Consider the following 14,808-nt stretch of genomic DNA (forward strand, 5'->3'; position numbering starts at 1 on the left):
TGCCTTAAACTGGATGTGAAGTTGACCCCCCTATCGCTTGTGATGACTTATGGAACTCCGTGTCTGCTAACCCATCCTATGAGAGCTTTCACACAGCTCTCTGCTGTCTGTTGCCGTACTGGTATTGCTTCTGGCCACCTGGTATTTATGTCGATAATGGTGAACAGGTATCTGTACCCCTTGGAGACGGATAGAGGGCCCAATATGTCAATGTGGATGTGTGCAAGATTGCGGTGTGTTGTGTAGAACTCTCCTATTCCACTTGCTACGTGCCTCGTTACTTTTGACATCTGACACAGAAGGCATTCTCTCATCCACTTTTTTATGCTGATTTTCATTCCCCACCAGATGTACCATTCTGCTACAATTCTGGCAGTTGTTTGGCCTGATGGGTGAGACAGGTTGTGTGCGAGGTTGAAAGCCTTCCTTCTGAGACCTGCTGAAAGGTAGGGGTGAGGGCATCTGGTACTTGTTTCTGTTGTTGATAGGTCACTCCATGTGAGGGTGGGGTTGTCTCGCTGCAGTCTTTGTAGTCCACATCATCTTTTTGCGCCTCTGCTATTTCATGATAGGCTATCCTGATCTGAATGGTGTTAGCGCAGTTTCTTGATAGTGCGTCGGCCATGGTGTTCGAAGTCCCCTTCAATTACTTGATGGTGCAGGAGTGTTCTGCTATTGCAGACAGGTGACGCTGCTGCCATGCAGACCATGTGTCTGTGGTTTTTGTGGAGGCATGTACCAGGGGTTGGTGGTCCATTTGTATGACAAATTGCCATCTTTCTTTTTTGACGTCTTTTAGGTGTTGCTTGAGGTTGCGGGTAAATACCAGGATGCTGTCGACGTAGACAATGCATAATGGAAGATTGCCCAGAAGCTCGTCCATTAGTCTTGAGAAGGTTGCCCCCGCGTTCTGAAGGCCGAAGCAGCTGTAACTGAACATGTAGGTGCCAAAGGGGCTGATAATTGCTATCTTCTCTATGTCTGTGTCCGCCTCCCTTGTATCTTGAGTGGTGCTCCATTAGCGCTGGATATGTGGATGTTGGTGGGTGGGCTGGGGTTGAGTCGTTTGTGTGGGTTGGCTGGCATGAATGATTTGCATGCCCCCATGTCGACGAGGAATTCTGTGTTTAACCTTCCATCCTTTATGAAGAAGCATGTTGAACCTTTGTGTTCATACCTGGAAAAAAGACAGCAGTAAGCAAGTGCAGCTTCTCTTACGAAGCAGCTGGTCTGCTCACCTCTGATGTTTAGTTGTTTGGGTCGTGGATGCAACCCTCTTGCATGTTTTTGAAAACAGGCAGCCTTTGTCACATTTGCAGACTGTTTTTCCAAATCTCCAATGGAAGAAGCACATTCCCTCTGGTGGTTTGTCTTTCTTCTGTCTGGTTTGGGGGTGGCTGAGTGGGCTCTGTCTTGTGGACCATGTGTACTGTGTCGATCAATTTTAGGAATTCTCTGATGGGTATGGTGGAGGTGTTGGGCATGGCCGCCACTGTTTGGGGGCAGTTTTGTGAGAAGGACCTCTCTCACAAGGTCCAGGGTTGACTTGGGTTGGCTGTCTGCGGTGGGTAGTATTATCAGCCGCCGCAATTGCTTGTAGACATGCGATGGCTGCTCATCTCCTATGGCTGCCCCCACATTGTCCAGGAATTTCTTGGCTCTTAGGGCGGGTGGCATGCTGAAGGATGACTTCAGCTGATCCTTCAGTGATTCGTAGGTGATGGGTTTGAAGTTTTGCGAGCCATCCTGTGATTTGCTCGAAAACATCGTCTGGCAGGAAGTCAGAACTCGAGGGCAGCATCTGCTTTGTGTGCTGAAGAAGTAATTTTCTTTGATCAGAAGATTGTCTCTGCCCTGAAGAACCAAGCTTCTGGGTAGTGGGGTGTGAATGGGGGCCGATGTATGGAGGCGGCTGCAACAGTGTCGCTGGAGAGACTGGCATTGTTGGGGCTGGCTGGGCTGGTCATATCCATGGTCACCAATGAAGCAAAGGCATAAGAGTCTGAGTCTACAGACTTACTACTTTATTCAAGACAACAAACAGACAGGTCATGAGCTCTTGTGAGAGGAAACGTTGTGCCTGACACGAGGCGAACAAAATAGGGGTTAACATACATTCAACTGTGTTTGTTGGAGAATGGAAAATGGTACATAATTCTATATACAAGTTACAGACAGAGCTATGATAGATACAGCTGGAAAGCTGACATTGTATTGCTTCCAGTAGGAATGATTCATTTGACGTGACATGATTATGGGCGATAGTATACATTAAAAAGAGTGTATGCCATCGGCTGTGTTTCTTGTACACATTTACCTGGCCTGCTTGTCATGAGATGTTCGCTGTGAGGAGTGGATACCCGTAGGGTATGAGTTTGGGCAGCCAGGTAAGATGGACGGTCGTGTAGGTCCATGTGGCACCCTACAACATATATTATACAGTATATGCACTGGCACTCACACACACAAAGAACTCTCGCTTGAGTCTGAGGCTGGACTTCTATAATTCTCTCTCTCTCTCTCTCTCTCTCTCTCTCTCTCTCTCTCTCTCTCTCTCTCCAAATAAATCATTCAATTCCTTCATGGGAAAAATGAAGAATTATGCTCGAGAAAGCTTTTCGGAAATATTTTTGCTCCAGTTTAATCGAAAACAGTATAATTATTCCATAAATAATCTCTCATTGAGCAAGCATCAGCGTTCACGAGCTCGGAATTTATTAAAACTGACACACAAGAGGCAAAGAAAGGATTATCAATGAAAATAATATAGTAGTAATAGTAATGACAATTAGTGTGACACGTCATTTCATGTTTCATTTCGAGACTAAGGTGATCAAAGTTATGCTGTAAAGCACTTTAGAATGGAAATGTTTATAACAATAAGATATTGAACTCCAATGTTCGTATATATAGCTTTATATTAGGGACTATCCCATTTAACTGGACTGTATTCCAACATGACAACATGGCTGCCAGGCAATGAGCACGCACATAAATATGTAAAGGAAAGTGTCGGTTACATTAGTGTAATTGTGTGTGTGTATGTATATATATATATATATATATATATATATATATATATATATATATATATATATATATATATATATATATATATATATATATATATATAATATATAAATGTGTGTGTGTGTTAAAGCATTTAATCAATTGCTTGCAATGCATACCCGTATCCGCGCGTTCGTATATATCAAACCATTATTGCAAAACACATCAAAACAACGAACAATATTAAATCAAAAGAATTTCTAAGGATACTCGAGCTACCTCACTTAGGGGATAAGGTCATTAAACACAGGGAGGAGCTCTCTAATCTCTAATCTCTGGGAACTCACAATTCTCCTTCTGTCGGGGCGCGAAGTCCTAATTTGATCCTTTGTGGGTTCAGAGGGAGATCCTTTTTTCTCGGGATTGGATCCAAATCCCACAAAAATGCAGTGAGCATGAACCATCATTTGGACCCAGTGATTGATCTAAGGGACTCGAGTGAGAAAGTCTCTCTCTCTCTCTCTCTCTCTCTCTCTCTCTGTGTGTTTCTTCTTGAATCATAAGCCATCTCTGTAGGTGAAGGAAGAGCCTAATACTGGGGAAGCGTTTTCACTGGGTATCATCCATGATTCAGAGGTTGAATCGTGCGTGTGGCAATATTCGTCGTCTTGTCTTTCCATCGATACACACACACACACACACACACACACACACACACACACACACACACATATATATATATATATATATATATATATATATATATATATATATACATATACATATGTATATATATGTGTATATACATATGTATGTACCTGTATATGTATGTGTGCGTGTGTGTGTGTGTGTGTGGTTCTGTATGTGTTCGTTCATTTACGTATGTGTGTGTTAGTAGAAGTGTAGCATTTGGTATACAACCATTTTAACTCTGCTGGTCCCATTCACCAGATCTTTATACTGTCTTGGCGACAGTGACGTCTTACTTTTCCGGTTCATAATTTCTTTGGAAGCATTTTTCATTGGAAGCCTTGAAATTTGAAATGAAGCCAATGAAGACATTCCTCCTCTGGGGTGGGATTCCACTGTCTTGCTGGTGCCCAGGATTGGCTTGGACTTCAGTTGCTCGACCCCTAAATGGAATTGGAATTTCTCCTTTCATTTCCTTGTAAAATTCCAGGCATTCAGTGGAAAGCAAATTAAAATGCACCGGAAAATTGAGAAGTTAATAGATCATTGTAGGAATTACGATACGATTAGATTGATATATATTTTTATTGTTCCCTGATTTTTGGTTAAATAATAATAATAATAATAATAATAATAATAATAATAATAATAATAATAATAATAATAATAATAGTAATAATAATAATAATGAAACAAGATGACTATGTAACGAGGCTACAATATGGAGAATTAAAAGCCACAGTAGCGTTAAAAATATTTATGTACAAAGTTTTTAACTTTGTACATAAATATTTTTAACACAACCGTGGCTTTTAATTCCCAATAATAATAATAATAATAATAATAATAATAATAATAATAATAATAATAATAATAATAATAATAATAATAATAATAACAGTGTAATTAAATATAAAAGTGAAATGAAAACACTGCCTCTACAGTATTTTGTAGTAGAAAGGACATATGATAAAAAAATTTTTAATCACTGCTGAGACCTGAAACCGTAAACTCGTTAACATTTCGAAAATTAATGCAATGTCTGCACCTTTGGAACTGAAGTAGAGCATATCTGTTCACATGACCTGTCATTTCATAATTGGTGTTGTTGCGTGTGAATGCTACACTGCCAGCCACTTTCATCTCTGGAATGAATACCCCTCCTTTAAAGCTATCCCGTAGGGGGTTAGTGGCGTCTGTGCACCTCAGGCGGTGCACTGTAGGCATCACTTAAGGTTCTTTGAAGCGTCCCTTCGGCCCCTAGCTGCAACTCCTTTCATTCCTTTTACTGTACCTCCATTCATATTCTCTCTCTCCCTCCTTGCCATCCACCCTCTCCCACTAACACTTATTTCATATTGCAGCTGCGAAAGTTTTCCTCCTGTTATGCCTTCCAAGCCTTTATGCTCTCAGTTTCCCTTTCAGCGCTGAACGACCTCACAGGTCCCACTGCTTGGCCTTTGACCTAGATTCCAAAGTCCATTCCTTTAAAGCTGAAAACTGTCTTCAAATACGATCCCCAGTCCTTCCTAAGTAAAGGTCGATCTTCAATTTGAAAACAAAAGACTTCGGTGTCTGTATTGAAAGTCTGGTGTTTGGGATTCTCACACGAATAAGGCTCAATTCTTGTTTACTTTTAGATGTGAATATTTGTGTCTAGAAGAAGAATGAAAGAATCTTGTCTTGTTTAGAATAGAAGACAATGCGTATGAATGCTGTGCCGCTCATTGTGTTTTACAAATTCGTGCTTTATTTCCAAGGATTATTTAATTTTGGTTCATAATTAAGCGATTTTTCGTGATTTTTTTTATGGTATCGGGGGCCCATTTCCGTCCTTGATGTTTTGCAGTTTTATTTTTGTTATAGCCTCTAATTATAGTAGCAGTTTATCTTTCAGGAAAGATGGGGTATTAGTTGTTTCCCCTAACAATTATGATTTTTGTTAAAAATTTTAGAAATTTTATTTACACCAGAGAAGAAATATTTGCGTCACAAGCACATTACAAACACGAGAAAAGAAAATAGCAGATAACGTTCTCTACACAGCTCACAAATTTTTAATAAAGGAAGAAACTCTCAAAATATACTGTGCTCCTTGGTCTTGGTCCAATAGTTGACAGAGAATCTCTAGAGTTGCATGTCAGTCTCGCCTGTTCACCTCCGAAATGAGAAAATCATCTTTTGAATTTGGCATTACTGCACACACGGCTATGTTTGGTGTCTAAGTTGCTATGAAGGCTGACATAGTGTACAGAATTTTTGCATTTTCCATCAAAATGCTGCTTTCATTTTTATCAGGAGTGCTCTAGACCTAGATTCTCCCCTCCCCCACTTTTGTTTTTTTGGCAATGTAGGTATGGCCATGATAGTGCCTGCGTCGAGGTGTTCTTTCATATCTTCGACTTGAATCCTATGCACAGCTGATTGAAAGGGGCACCCATTCATATTTTTTACCACGTCACACTCACTGTATGAAATTCCGTTTCGTCTGCATGGATTTTCATTCTATTCTTATCCGCTTGTCAATGAGGAACATCCATTTATCACTCTTGAAATCTTTTTGAGCACTTATGCCGACTATGCAAGAAGAGAAATATCTGTATATTTGCCACTTAACGAATCACACTGAACACTTGCGATCTAACACGAAGACCAGGGCAATAATAGATCCTTTGGATTCTCTTTGTCTCTCCTGTAGGATGTCAGAGGACCAACTGCGGCGGCGGCGGCGCAGGGAGCTGGAGTCCAGGGCCAGCAAGGGCAGAGTAAAAGCTCCATAAGTGGGATGCTGTCCGACTTCACGAGAGCTCTAGGTGAAGATCCCTCTGGATGCTCTTCGTTTCTCTCTCTCTCTCTCTCTCTCTCTCTCTCTCTCTCTCTCTCTCTCTCTCTCTCTCTCTCTCATTCAATAGATTTTATCTTCTTTCATAAGAATATTAATTAGTAATCTCAATTGCATATTAATGATACTCTATGGTACTTCTGGAACTTAGACACTTATGCAGTCATTTATATATTTTTACTACTTGTTTAATTCTATCCATTATCAGAGTAAAAATAGCATTTAGACCACCTAACAAAGAACTCCCACCTGCAGGTCTTGGCGGCAACTCCCCCAAAGACGAGCAAAAGGGTCAGATAGGTGCCACCCTCCAACAGCAGCAGCAACAACAGCAGCAACAGCTGTCACAATCTCAGGCTCAAGCACAAGCTCAGGTTCAGTTAAATAACTCTCAGAGAACAGTGGTCAACGCCCAGGGTCAAGTGGTGAACCAGCAGGGTCAAATTATAGGCCAGCAGGTCCTGACCTCCACGGGCCAGTTGATCACCCAGGCAAACCATGTTCCTCCGGGCGTCAGCACGGCGCCCCAGACGATAGTCGGTGGCCAGTTGTTACAAAACCCAGCCGTAGTAGTTAGTGGCGCTCAGCAGATCGGTGCTCAGCCCTTGCTGTTCCAGCAGATGACCCCGGCACAGCAGCTGCAACTGCAGCAGATGCAGCTGCAACATCAAGCACAACACCTCAAGAAGATGAGACGGCAAGACCAGGCCGCGTCGTTGCAACAGCAGCTGCTCAGTCAGGGGAAAGTGTCGCCAACGCCCCTCAGAAAAGACCTGGGGGCATCGGTGCCAGGGCTGCAGCAGCTACAGAACGTTCAGCAGACGCTGACGGGGAAGCTGATGGGACGCGTCACTTCGAATCTCCCGACGGCGGCGCTCCTCCAGCAGTCGACCATCACGACCAGCGACGGGAAGTCCAGAGTGATCCCCGGCCAGACGGTGCCAGTCACGGAGTCTCCACTCTCCTCTCTTCAGAGGTAAAGATTAGTGTGCAGATAGGTCTTCTTTTTTTCTCTTTTCCGTCCCAATTCTCTCACTTTCCCCCCGAGGTATCCCACCTTCTACCTTCTGTAAGAGACAACAAAATAAAAAAAAAAAGAGAGAAAAAGCAAAAAATAGATTCCATGTGCCACCCAGCTAATGAGGTTGATCCGTTCTTGGTGTATGTGAATGCCGCCACCTTTGCGGGGTGCGCGATGCAAACCGTGACTCTATACTTAAAAGATTTATGATTATCTTCTGATTATTGTTTTGGGAGAGGATGCTGTGTGAAATATTCTATACTAATCTTAAATAAAAACATTTTGCACACAACACAAGGCGCATAGGCAGGCAAGATTTTGGGTAAGTAAATTAGCTTCCATCTACTTCCAATTATTATAATCACATTTTAGAAACACAGACATTTACTTGAAATGTGATGCATCTGATCTTTTATAGTCTTGCCAGCGCAAACAGTGCATCTCATTGCTCATTTGGCTTTTCAGGATGATAACTCAGACCTGGTATCATTTTTTTTAATGCATGAGTTAGGAGAATTATTATTATTATTATTATTATTATTATTATTATTATTATTATTATTATTATTATTATTATTATTCAGTAATTTTAGTGGCATGGCAACAAAGCTGGTGGCTGTTACCCCCACTGGCGACTTTGGCATAGATGACATTAAACGCCTGTTTTGAGAATATCCATTACTCTTCCTCGGCCAGTTCGAGACATAGAATCGCTTTTTTGTCATTAAAAAAAAAGATTCAGACAAGACAAAATATCTGCATGGCAAGCATTATATAGATAGAGGCTTTATTTTCCAATAATGCGTAAACTATGCAAGACGTTTAGTTCAGAATTTAGAGATCCAGAAGACTCCGGGAGATATTGCATTATGGATGTCGATCAGATGAATGTATTTTCTCTAGCTCTGAGATATGTGTATTTCTATGTCATTTGGTATCTTCCATATGATTATGTGTTGGTTCCATCTGTCTATCTATCTATCTGTCTATCTATCAATCATGGAAGTTGATACGTAATACTGAAGGTTTTCAAGCGCTTGCGAAAAAACTGTCAACCTTCTAGTAGACTCTCGCAGCGGTTCCCAACCTGGGGCCATAGCAAATTTCAGGGTGCCACAAAAAATTTTAGGAAGTTAGGGGCCACAAAAATCCTACTCTGTTAACTCTTAAATTTCAGTAGTAATACATTTTTTAATCTGTATTGTTGAATTATAAATTTAGGTAGAGAATAATAGACACTGATATTTTTGTAAAAGTCAGTAGAAAATTGAAGCACTTCTTTTCACTAATGTTTAAGACTTACGGCCCACAGAGATAAAAAGGGGCCACGAACTAAATAAAAAAAAAAGAGGTTGGGAACCACTTTTTCAGAGCAACTGACACACGAATTCATAAACACACAATCCATTTCATTTTTCAGCTGATCAGTAACTGCTGCATCGTATATATAAAGAGTTGGAGCTTTTTTTTGGAAAATGGCTTTCATTATTTTCAGAGCTTTTTACACAGAGCTTCAAGCAGTTCGTAAAGCAATGACTAGTTTTCACAGTAGTGCTTTTTCCAGTAGATGCTTTTTTTTTTGTCTTACACATCATAACACTTAATTACACAAACCGGGATTCTTCATGAATAGTTAAATGTTGAAATCTTAATTAAAATACGAGTATTCAATAAAACTCATTAAAAGCTGAAAACTTAATGATTTATGATTTATGATAACTGTTTTTATTGACTGATTGTAGAGACAGCTACAGTTTAAGGAAAATTGATATTAATGTTAATATTACACACACACACACACACACACATATATATATATATATATATATATATATATATATATATATATATATATATATATATATATATATATCATACATAAACGTTATATCACATTTTATTAATATTGTTTATTAATATCTTCTATAACACAATAACAATATTCATTTGCATTTTTAAAACATCAATACTAAAGTGTGATGATAATATGCAGAACATCAAGAATATTCTGACTTTAAAGCAATTTAACGGCAGACAAATATACAGATGCAAACTGCCGTGTATTTCCAAAAGTACATGCTCACAGAAAAATGTATACACGTTCATACATACAGAAGTTCACACTGATACGCATTGATTTACTCATGCCGGAACGACTCGTAAGGCCTTCAGTGAAATTAGCTTGGAGGAGAAAATCGCCAAATTTGGTATTCACGTCGAACGCTTCATCCGGGTAACTAATACGGCGAGACATTCCCAGTGAATACTGATTATATCGACCTTCTCTCTCTTTTCCGGGGATTTTCCTGTGGGTTTCCAGAAAAACAAACAAACACACACACACACATGCACGAGGGCAAATCACTAAGGAGATCAGAAGGAATGCGCTCTGAATTGCTAAATAAAATTTTTGCATTAAATTTCTAATTGGACAAACAAAAATGCCTTTAGGCGTTTAACTGTGATTGATAGATAGAATTATGCAATTGCATTTAAGTGCATAAGGTGATACAATGCTAGTTTAAGGTAGAATGTAAACTGGGTGAAAGGCACAATTGGGTTAATGGATGGAGAATGCGAAAGGGGGGAAAAAAAGCAGTTTAATTGATACGTAAGATACATAATGTAATTTTAACTGTAAAGGAATGTATTTTTTCTAATAAAGGCTGTAGATAGATTTACCTGTAATACAAAAGCAGAGCAAGTAGACAGCAATACAGAACGAGATAGAGAAATTTGCAGGATGACAGACGAGGTTTATAACTTTGAATATAAGAAAAAAAAAAAGATAAGTTGATATAAAGGGAGAAAGAGTGAGTCATATCCGATTGATTTTCAGGGTCCAAACTTGAGGGAATTTAAATGAGATTGCATGAGAGAAATGAGAATGACGTGAGGCAGACAGAAAAGAAAGCAGGACGAGGGGAAAGGTAAGGGGAATTTTCATAATGAGACTGAAGACAAGGGTGCTGTTTAATTTACTATTAATTGCTTTTGATATGAGAAATCAGTTGTCGTACATGATAAAGTGTTGACACGTGAACTACTGGTGATCGAAACAGCTATAAAGCTGCGTAGCTGGATAATGTTGAACACGCAGTGCGTATGGAATGCGTGCGCTTGTATGGGAGAGGGAGAGAGAGAGAAAGAGAAGAGAGAGAGAGAAGAGAGAGAGAGAGAGAGAGAGAGAGAGAGAGAGAGAGAGAGAGAGAGAGAGAGAGAGAGAGATAAATGTCTTATGTATCGAAGGTATATTCCTTGGTTTCTACTGTTAAGTGTCTTATGTAACAAAGCCACTGTGTATACATTGGTTTAAACAATGTGTCAGAATAAGTGAATGCATTTGTACGAGAGAGAAAAAGGGTGAGAGGAAGAGAAAAAGGGACCAGGGCTTAGCTCAGTTTCAGTCTTTAGCATCTTCAGATCTACGGCCGCATGAGAGAAAGAGGAACGGAAATGAGAGAGAGAGAGAGAGAGAGAGAGAGAGAGAGAGAGAGAGAGAGAGAGAGAGAGAGAGAGAGAATGACTGCAACATATAGAATAGTTCCAATCTCAAAGCATTGATAATCATTGCCGCAGCATCTCAAATGAATGTGACTTGTGCTCTGTGGGACAATGTGAGTCGAGCAGCCTCCCTCCTCTTGTGCATGAGGAAATAATTCTTCTCTGGACCCTGCAGGGCGCGTCTAAGGTCGTCGACGGACCAGCTGGTCTCCCCGGAGGACTACAGCATGGCGGGCGTCAACGCCCAGCTGGCCATGCTGACGGGGACGCCCAGCACGCCGGCGGGCACGCCCAGGGGCCTGAGGGACGACTCTTCGGACACCATGAGCGAGACGGACAGTCAGAAGAGCCTGAGGATCAGACGGAAGCTTCCGCACTTACCGCCGGATCAGGAGGCGGCGCCCCTTCCGTCTCATAAAAAGAATTCCTTTGGACTGAACGCCAAAGACCGTGTCAGGTACGTTCCCGCAGGTAATGATGTTTAAACGGGGTTGCTCGTGAGAGCGATCAACGTACGTGCGTGCGTGCGTGCTGGCGTAGGGCCAGCTTTTAGTCTTAACAGCAACGGCAGGTAATATACGGTATAGATTTTCTCAGGTTGAAAGGGTTAATTTAACCCTTCCTGTTTGGTTTCGTAAGTCATATATTAAAGATGTATTTGTTAAAGGGTTTATTGCTGTTACTGCTGTACTTACATGCTCTTTTACTGTAAATGTGTATAAACCTTTTTAGTGCGTGACGAAACATACAGTGTATACAGTGATATACTTATGTGTTTACGGAGAAATGTTTGTGCAGAAATAATTTACATATATATATATATATATATATATATATATATATATATATATATATATAATATATATATATATATATATATATATATATATATATATATATATATATATATATTATATAATATATATATACACACACATATATACAATATATATATATATATATATATATATATATATATATATATATATATATATATATATATATATATATATATATATATATATATATACACATACACACACACACACGAGTATATGCATATATATCCATAGCATGCAACTATATGTACTTCTTTCCAAAAATAAGTTGTTTATTTGTTACTTAGAAAGAAAAAAAGAATATGAAATCGATAAAACCACTCTAAAAGTCGTAGAAAATATCAGTTGTATTGGAAAGGGATTTTTTAAATTAAGGAATGGGAAATATAAATACATAATGCTTACATTTACAGGAGGACTGTAGTCGAACACAGTTTTCAAGAAGTCAGGCTGGCCTATAATCGAATATTGAAGTTCTGTTTACCGAAATGTACAAATATTCTTCAAATGATATTATTCAAGTAATCATTCATTACTCTTGTGTTAAAATGGAAGTTAAGAAAGTGAGGACAGTTCCTTTTGCAACGCTGAATTTTATTTTTTCTTTTTTTTTGTGAAAACTAGCTAACATGCCCTCTTCTTAGCGGGTGAGTGCCGTCAGTGCTAAGTGGAGCACTGTAAGCATTGCTAAAGGTGGTTTACAGTTTTTAGCCTTTTACTATACCTCCTTTCCCGCTTCCTCTCTCCAGTCTTGCTATCCAACCACTCCAACTCCCTCCATTCACCGTCTTGAGCGATAAATGGCTGAAAGTGCCCTGTTGCTTTACTTTATCGCCGAATTTTCGTAAATAAATCAGTATATGCCCAGACTTTACAATAAAGGCGTAACGACGTTCACACATGAGCTTGCATAACACGTACATATGCGTGTGTGTGCCTGTGCGCGCACATGTATGTGTACATTTACTGACATTTAGACAGTCAGTATTATGGAGAGAAATAAATTTGAAATTATACCGTTATCACTCTCTCCCTCGATGATATTGCTTGGAATTTATATTAACACCATTCCAAATATACGAACTCTAAAGGAAACATGATAATCTGTTTGTAACGAACGTGAGGAAAAGGTGAAAGGTGGAACAATGAATAAAAGAGAATAATATCAACCATACAGGTCTTAGAGAATGGGAAGCAGAGGCCTTGAATGACCAAAAACAAAATAAATAAATGAATAAAAAGGCAAGTGGGTCCACCCCTTTTTATCTCTTATACTGAACTTTGACCCTCTTTTCCATCCCTTGCATGTAACGTCTTGACTTCACTCAGGCCTGCGACTGGTTTCAGTCTATCGCTCCAACAAATAGGAAAAGTGAATCATTATTCGGTTAAACTACTTCAAGCAATGAGTTACAGTAAGGCTCGAGTGTGATGACTACGTCGGTAGAGCAAAGATGTAGGAGGAGCAGCCTATCGCCCTTTTGTAGCCCAGGCCCGAAGAAGACAAGACGAAATAAAGGAGAAGAAGAGAGGTGGACTGTAACGACCCGAGTGGGCCGTTATGCAGGTTCTTTAACATACTCAGGACGGGGCTGTCATGATTGACGGCAGATGCAACAAACAAAGGAGGAGAAAACAACAAAAACAATAAAATGAGCTTAAAATTAATTTATTTACAAAATTTACAAGTGAGTCAGGTCTGGTAAAAAGATAAAAACCACAAATACAAAAAAAAAGCCAAAAGGCAGCACTAAACAAAATCAAGTTAAATAAGCAATTAACTTTATAAACAAAAAGTAGCTTAAAAGAAAAAAGGCAAAAATAAACAACAGCAGGCAGAAGAAAAAAAAAAAACCAAACATACGTCCTCCATCGGGGCACCAAGACAGCCCTCAGCTGCACGACAGGGACAAGAACCCACAAACCAGAAAACCCCGATGGAGACGTCAGGACAGCCTCGCGCTGTCATCAAAGATGAGCAGCTCGTGGTCACACGACTACTCATGGTCACACTCCACCTCTACGACGTGCTCCACTTCGTAGGCGTGCTCCAATTTGCTGCTCAAAAACTCGACCAACGTCGACTCCAAAAAACTGCCTGCTGCTGCTGCCACTGCCGCTACTCTCGCTGCCCTACCAGACCCGACTGAAGCAAGAAACACGGCAGCTCACCAACGAAAACATCAAAATATAAAAAAACTTGAAGGTAAGGAGGCAGCAATCCACAAAAGGGAACGAGCGGGGAACCAGCAGTTCCCGCAAAACCATCACTTAACGTAACATGGACACTAATGTTTTACTGATATAAAAAAAATGGACGTCACGATGCCTATAATCACAAGGTCTCCGTAGGGAGGTAGCGCCGTCAGTGCATTTCATGCGGTGCACTGTAGGCATTAGTTATGGTTCTTTGCAACATCCCTTCGGCCGAGCTGCAACTCCCTTTCATTCCTTTTACTGTACCTCTGTTCATATTCTCTTTCTTCCATCTTACTTTCCATCTTCTCCTAAAAATTGATTCATGGTGCAATTGCGAAGTTTTCCTCCTATTACACCTATCAAACTTTATTACTGTCAATTTCCGTCTCAGCGCTGAATGTCCACATAGGTCCCAGCGCTTGGCCTTTGGCCTAAATTCTATAGTCTATTCCTCTCTATAATCAAAAGGATTTTGCTTTGACGCTGATATAATCTCTCGCGCTTTCAGGTACACAAAAGTATGACGTAAGAGGTTTCACGGCTTAGCGAAAGTGATTCGGAATTTAACCTTTATGTTTTGATGTTAAAATAATTGCGCTGCGGAATGAAAAACATTGAGACCTGAGTTTTAAAGTTCAACGAGAAAGTCATTTAAATGCCGATATGCGTATTATCGTTTCACGTTCCTTATCTGCCATATGAAT

At 40.0% G+C, this 14,808-nt stretch overlaps 1 protein-coding gene across 17 annotated transcripts in view; it reads left to right on the forward strand.

Moving 5' to 3' along the window:
- LOC136847104 (uncharacterized) overlaps positions 1-14,808 on the forward strand; it is a 335,956-nt gene that overhangs the window by 276,287 nt on the left and 44,861 nt on the right. For 13 of the 17 annotated variants that reach the window (XM_067118422.1, XM_067118415.1, XM_067118416.1 and 10 more), the window contains 4 exons: positions 6,398-6,512; positions 6,797-7,517; positions 7,861-7,884; positions 11,242-11,523. In XM_067118422.1, coding sequence (XP_066974523.1) covers positions 6,398-6,512; positions 6,797-7,517; positions 7,861-7,884; positions 11,242-11,523 — 1,142 coding nt within the window. The remainder of the gene's footprint in view (positions 1-6,397; positions 6,513-6,796; positions 7,518-7,860; positions 7,885-11,241; positions 11,524-14,808) is intronic. The other 4 variants (XM_067118417.1, XM_067118420.1, XM_067118428.1 and 1 more) reach the window with 2 other exon arrangements.

This window comes from Macrobrachium rosenbergii, chromosome 16 (assembly GCF_040412425.1).
Source record: "Macrobrachium rosenbergii isolate ZJJX-2024 chromosome 16, ASM4041242v1, whole genome shotgun sequence".
In the NCBI taxonomy this organism is placed as follows: domain Eukaryota; kingdom Metazoa; phylum Arthropoda; class Malacostraca; order Decapoda; family Palaemonidae; genus Macrobrachium; species Macrobrachium rosenbergii.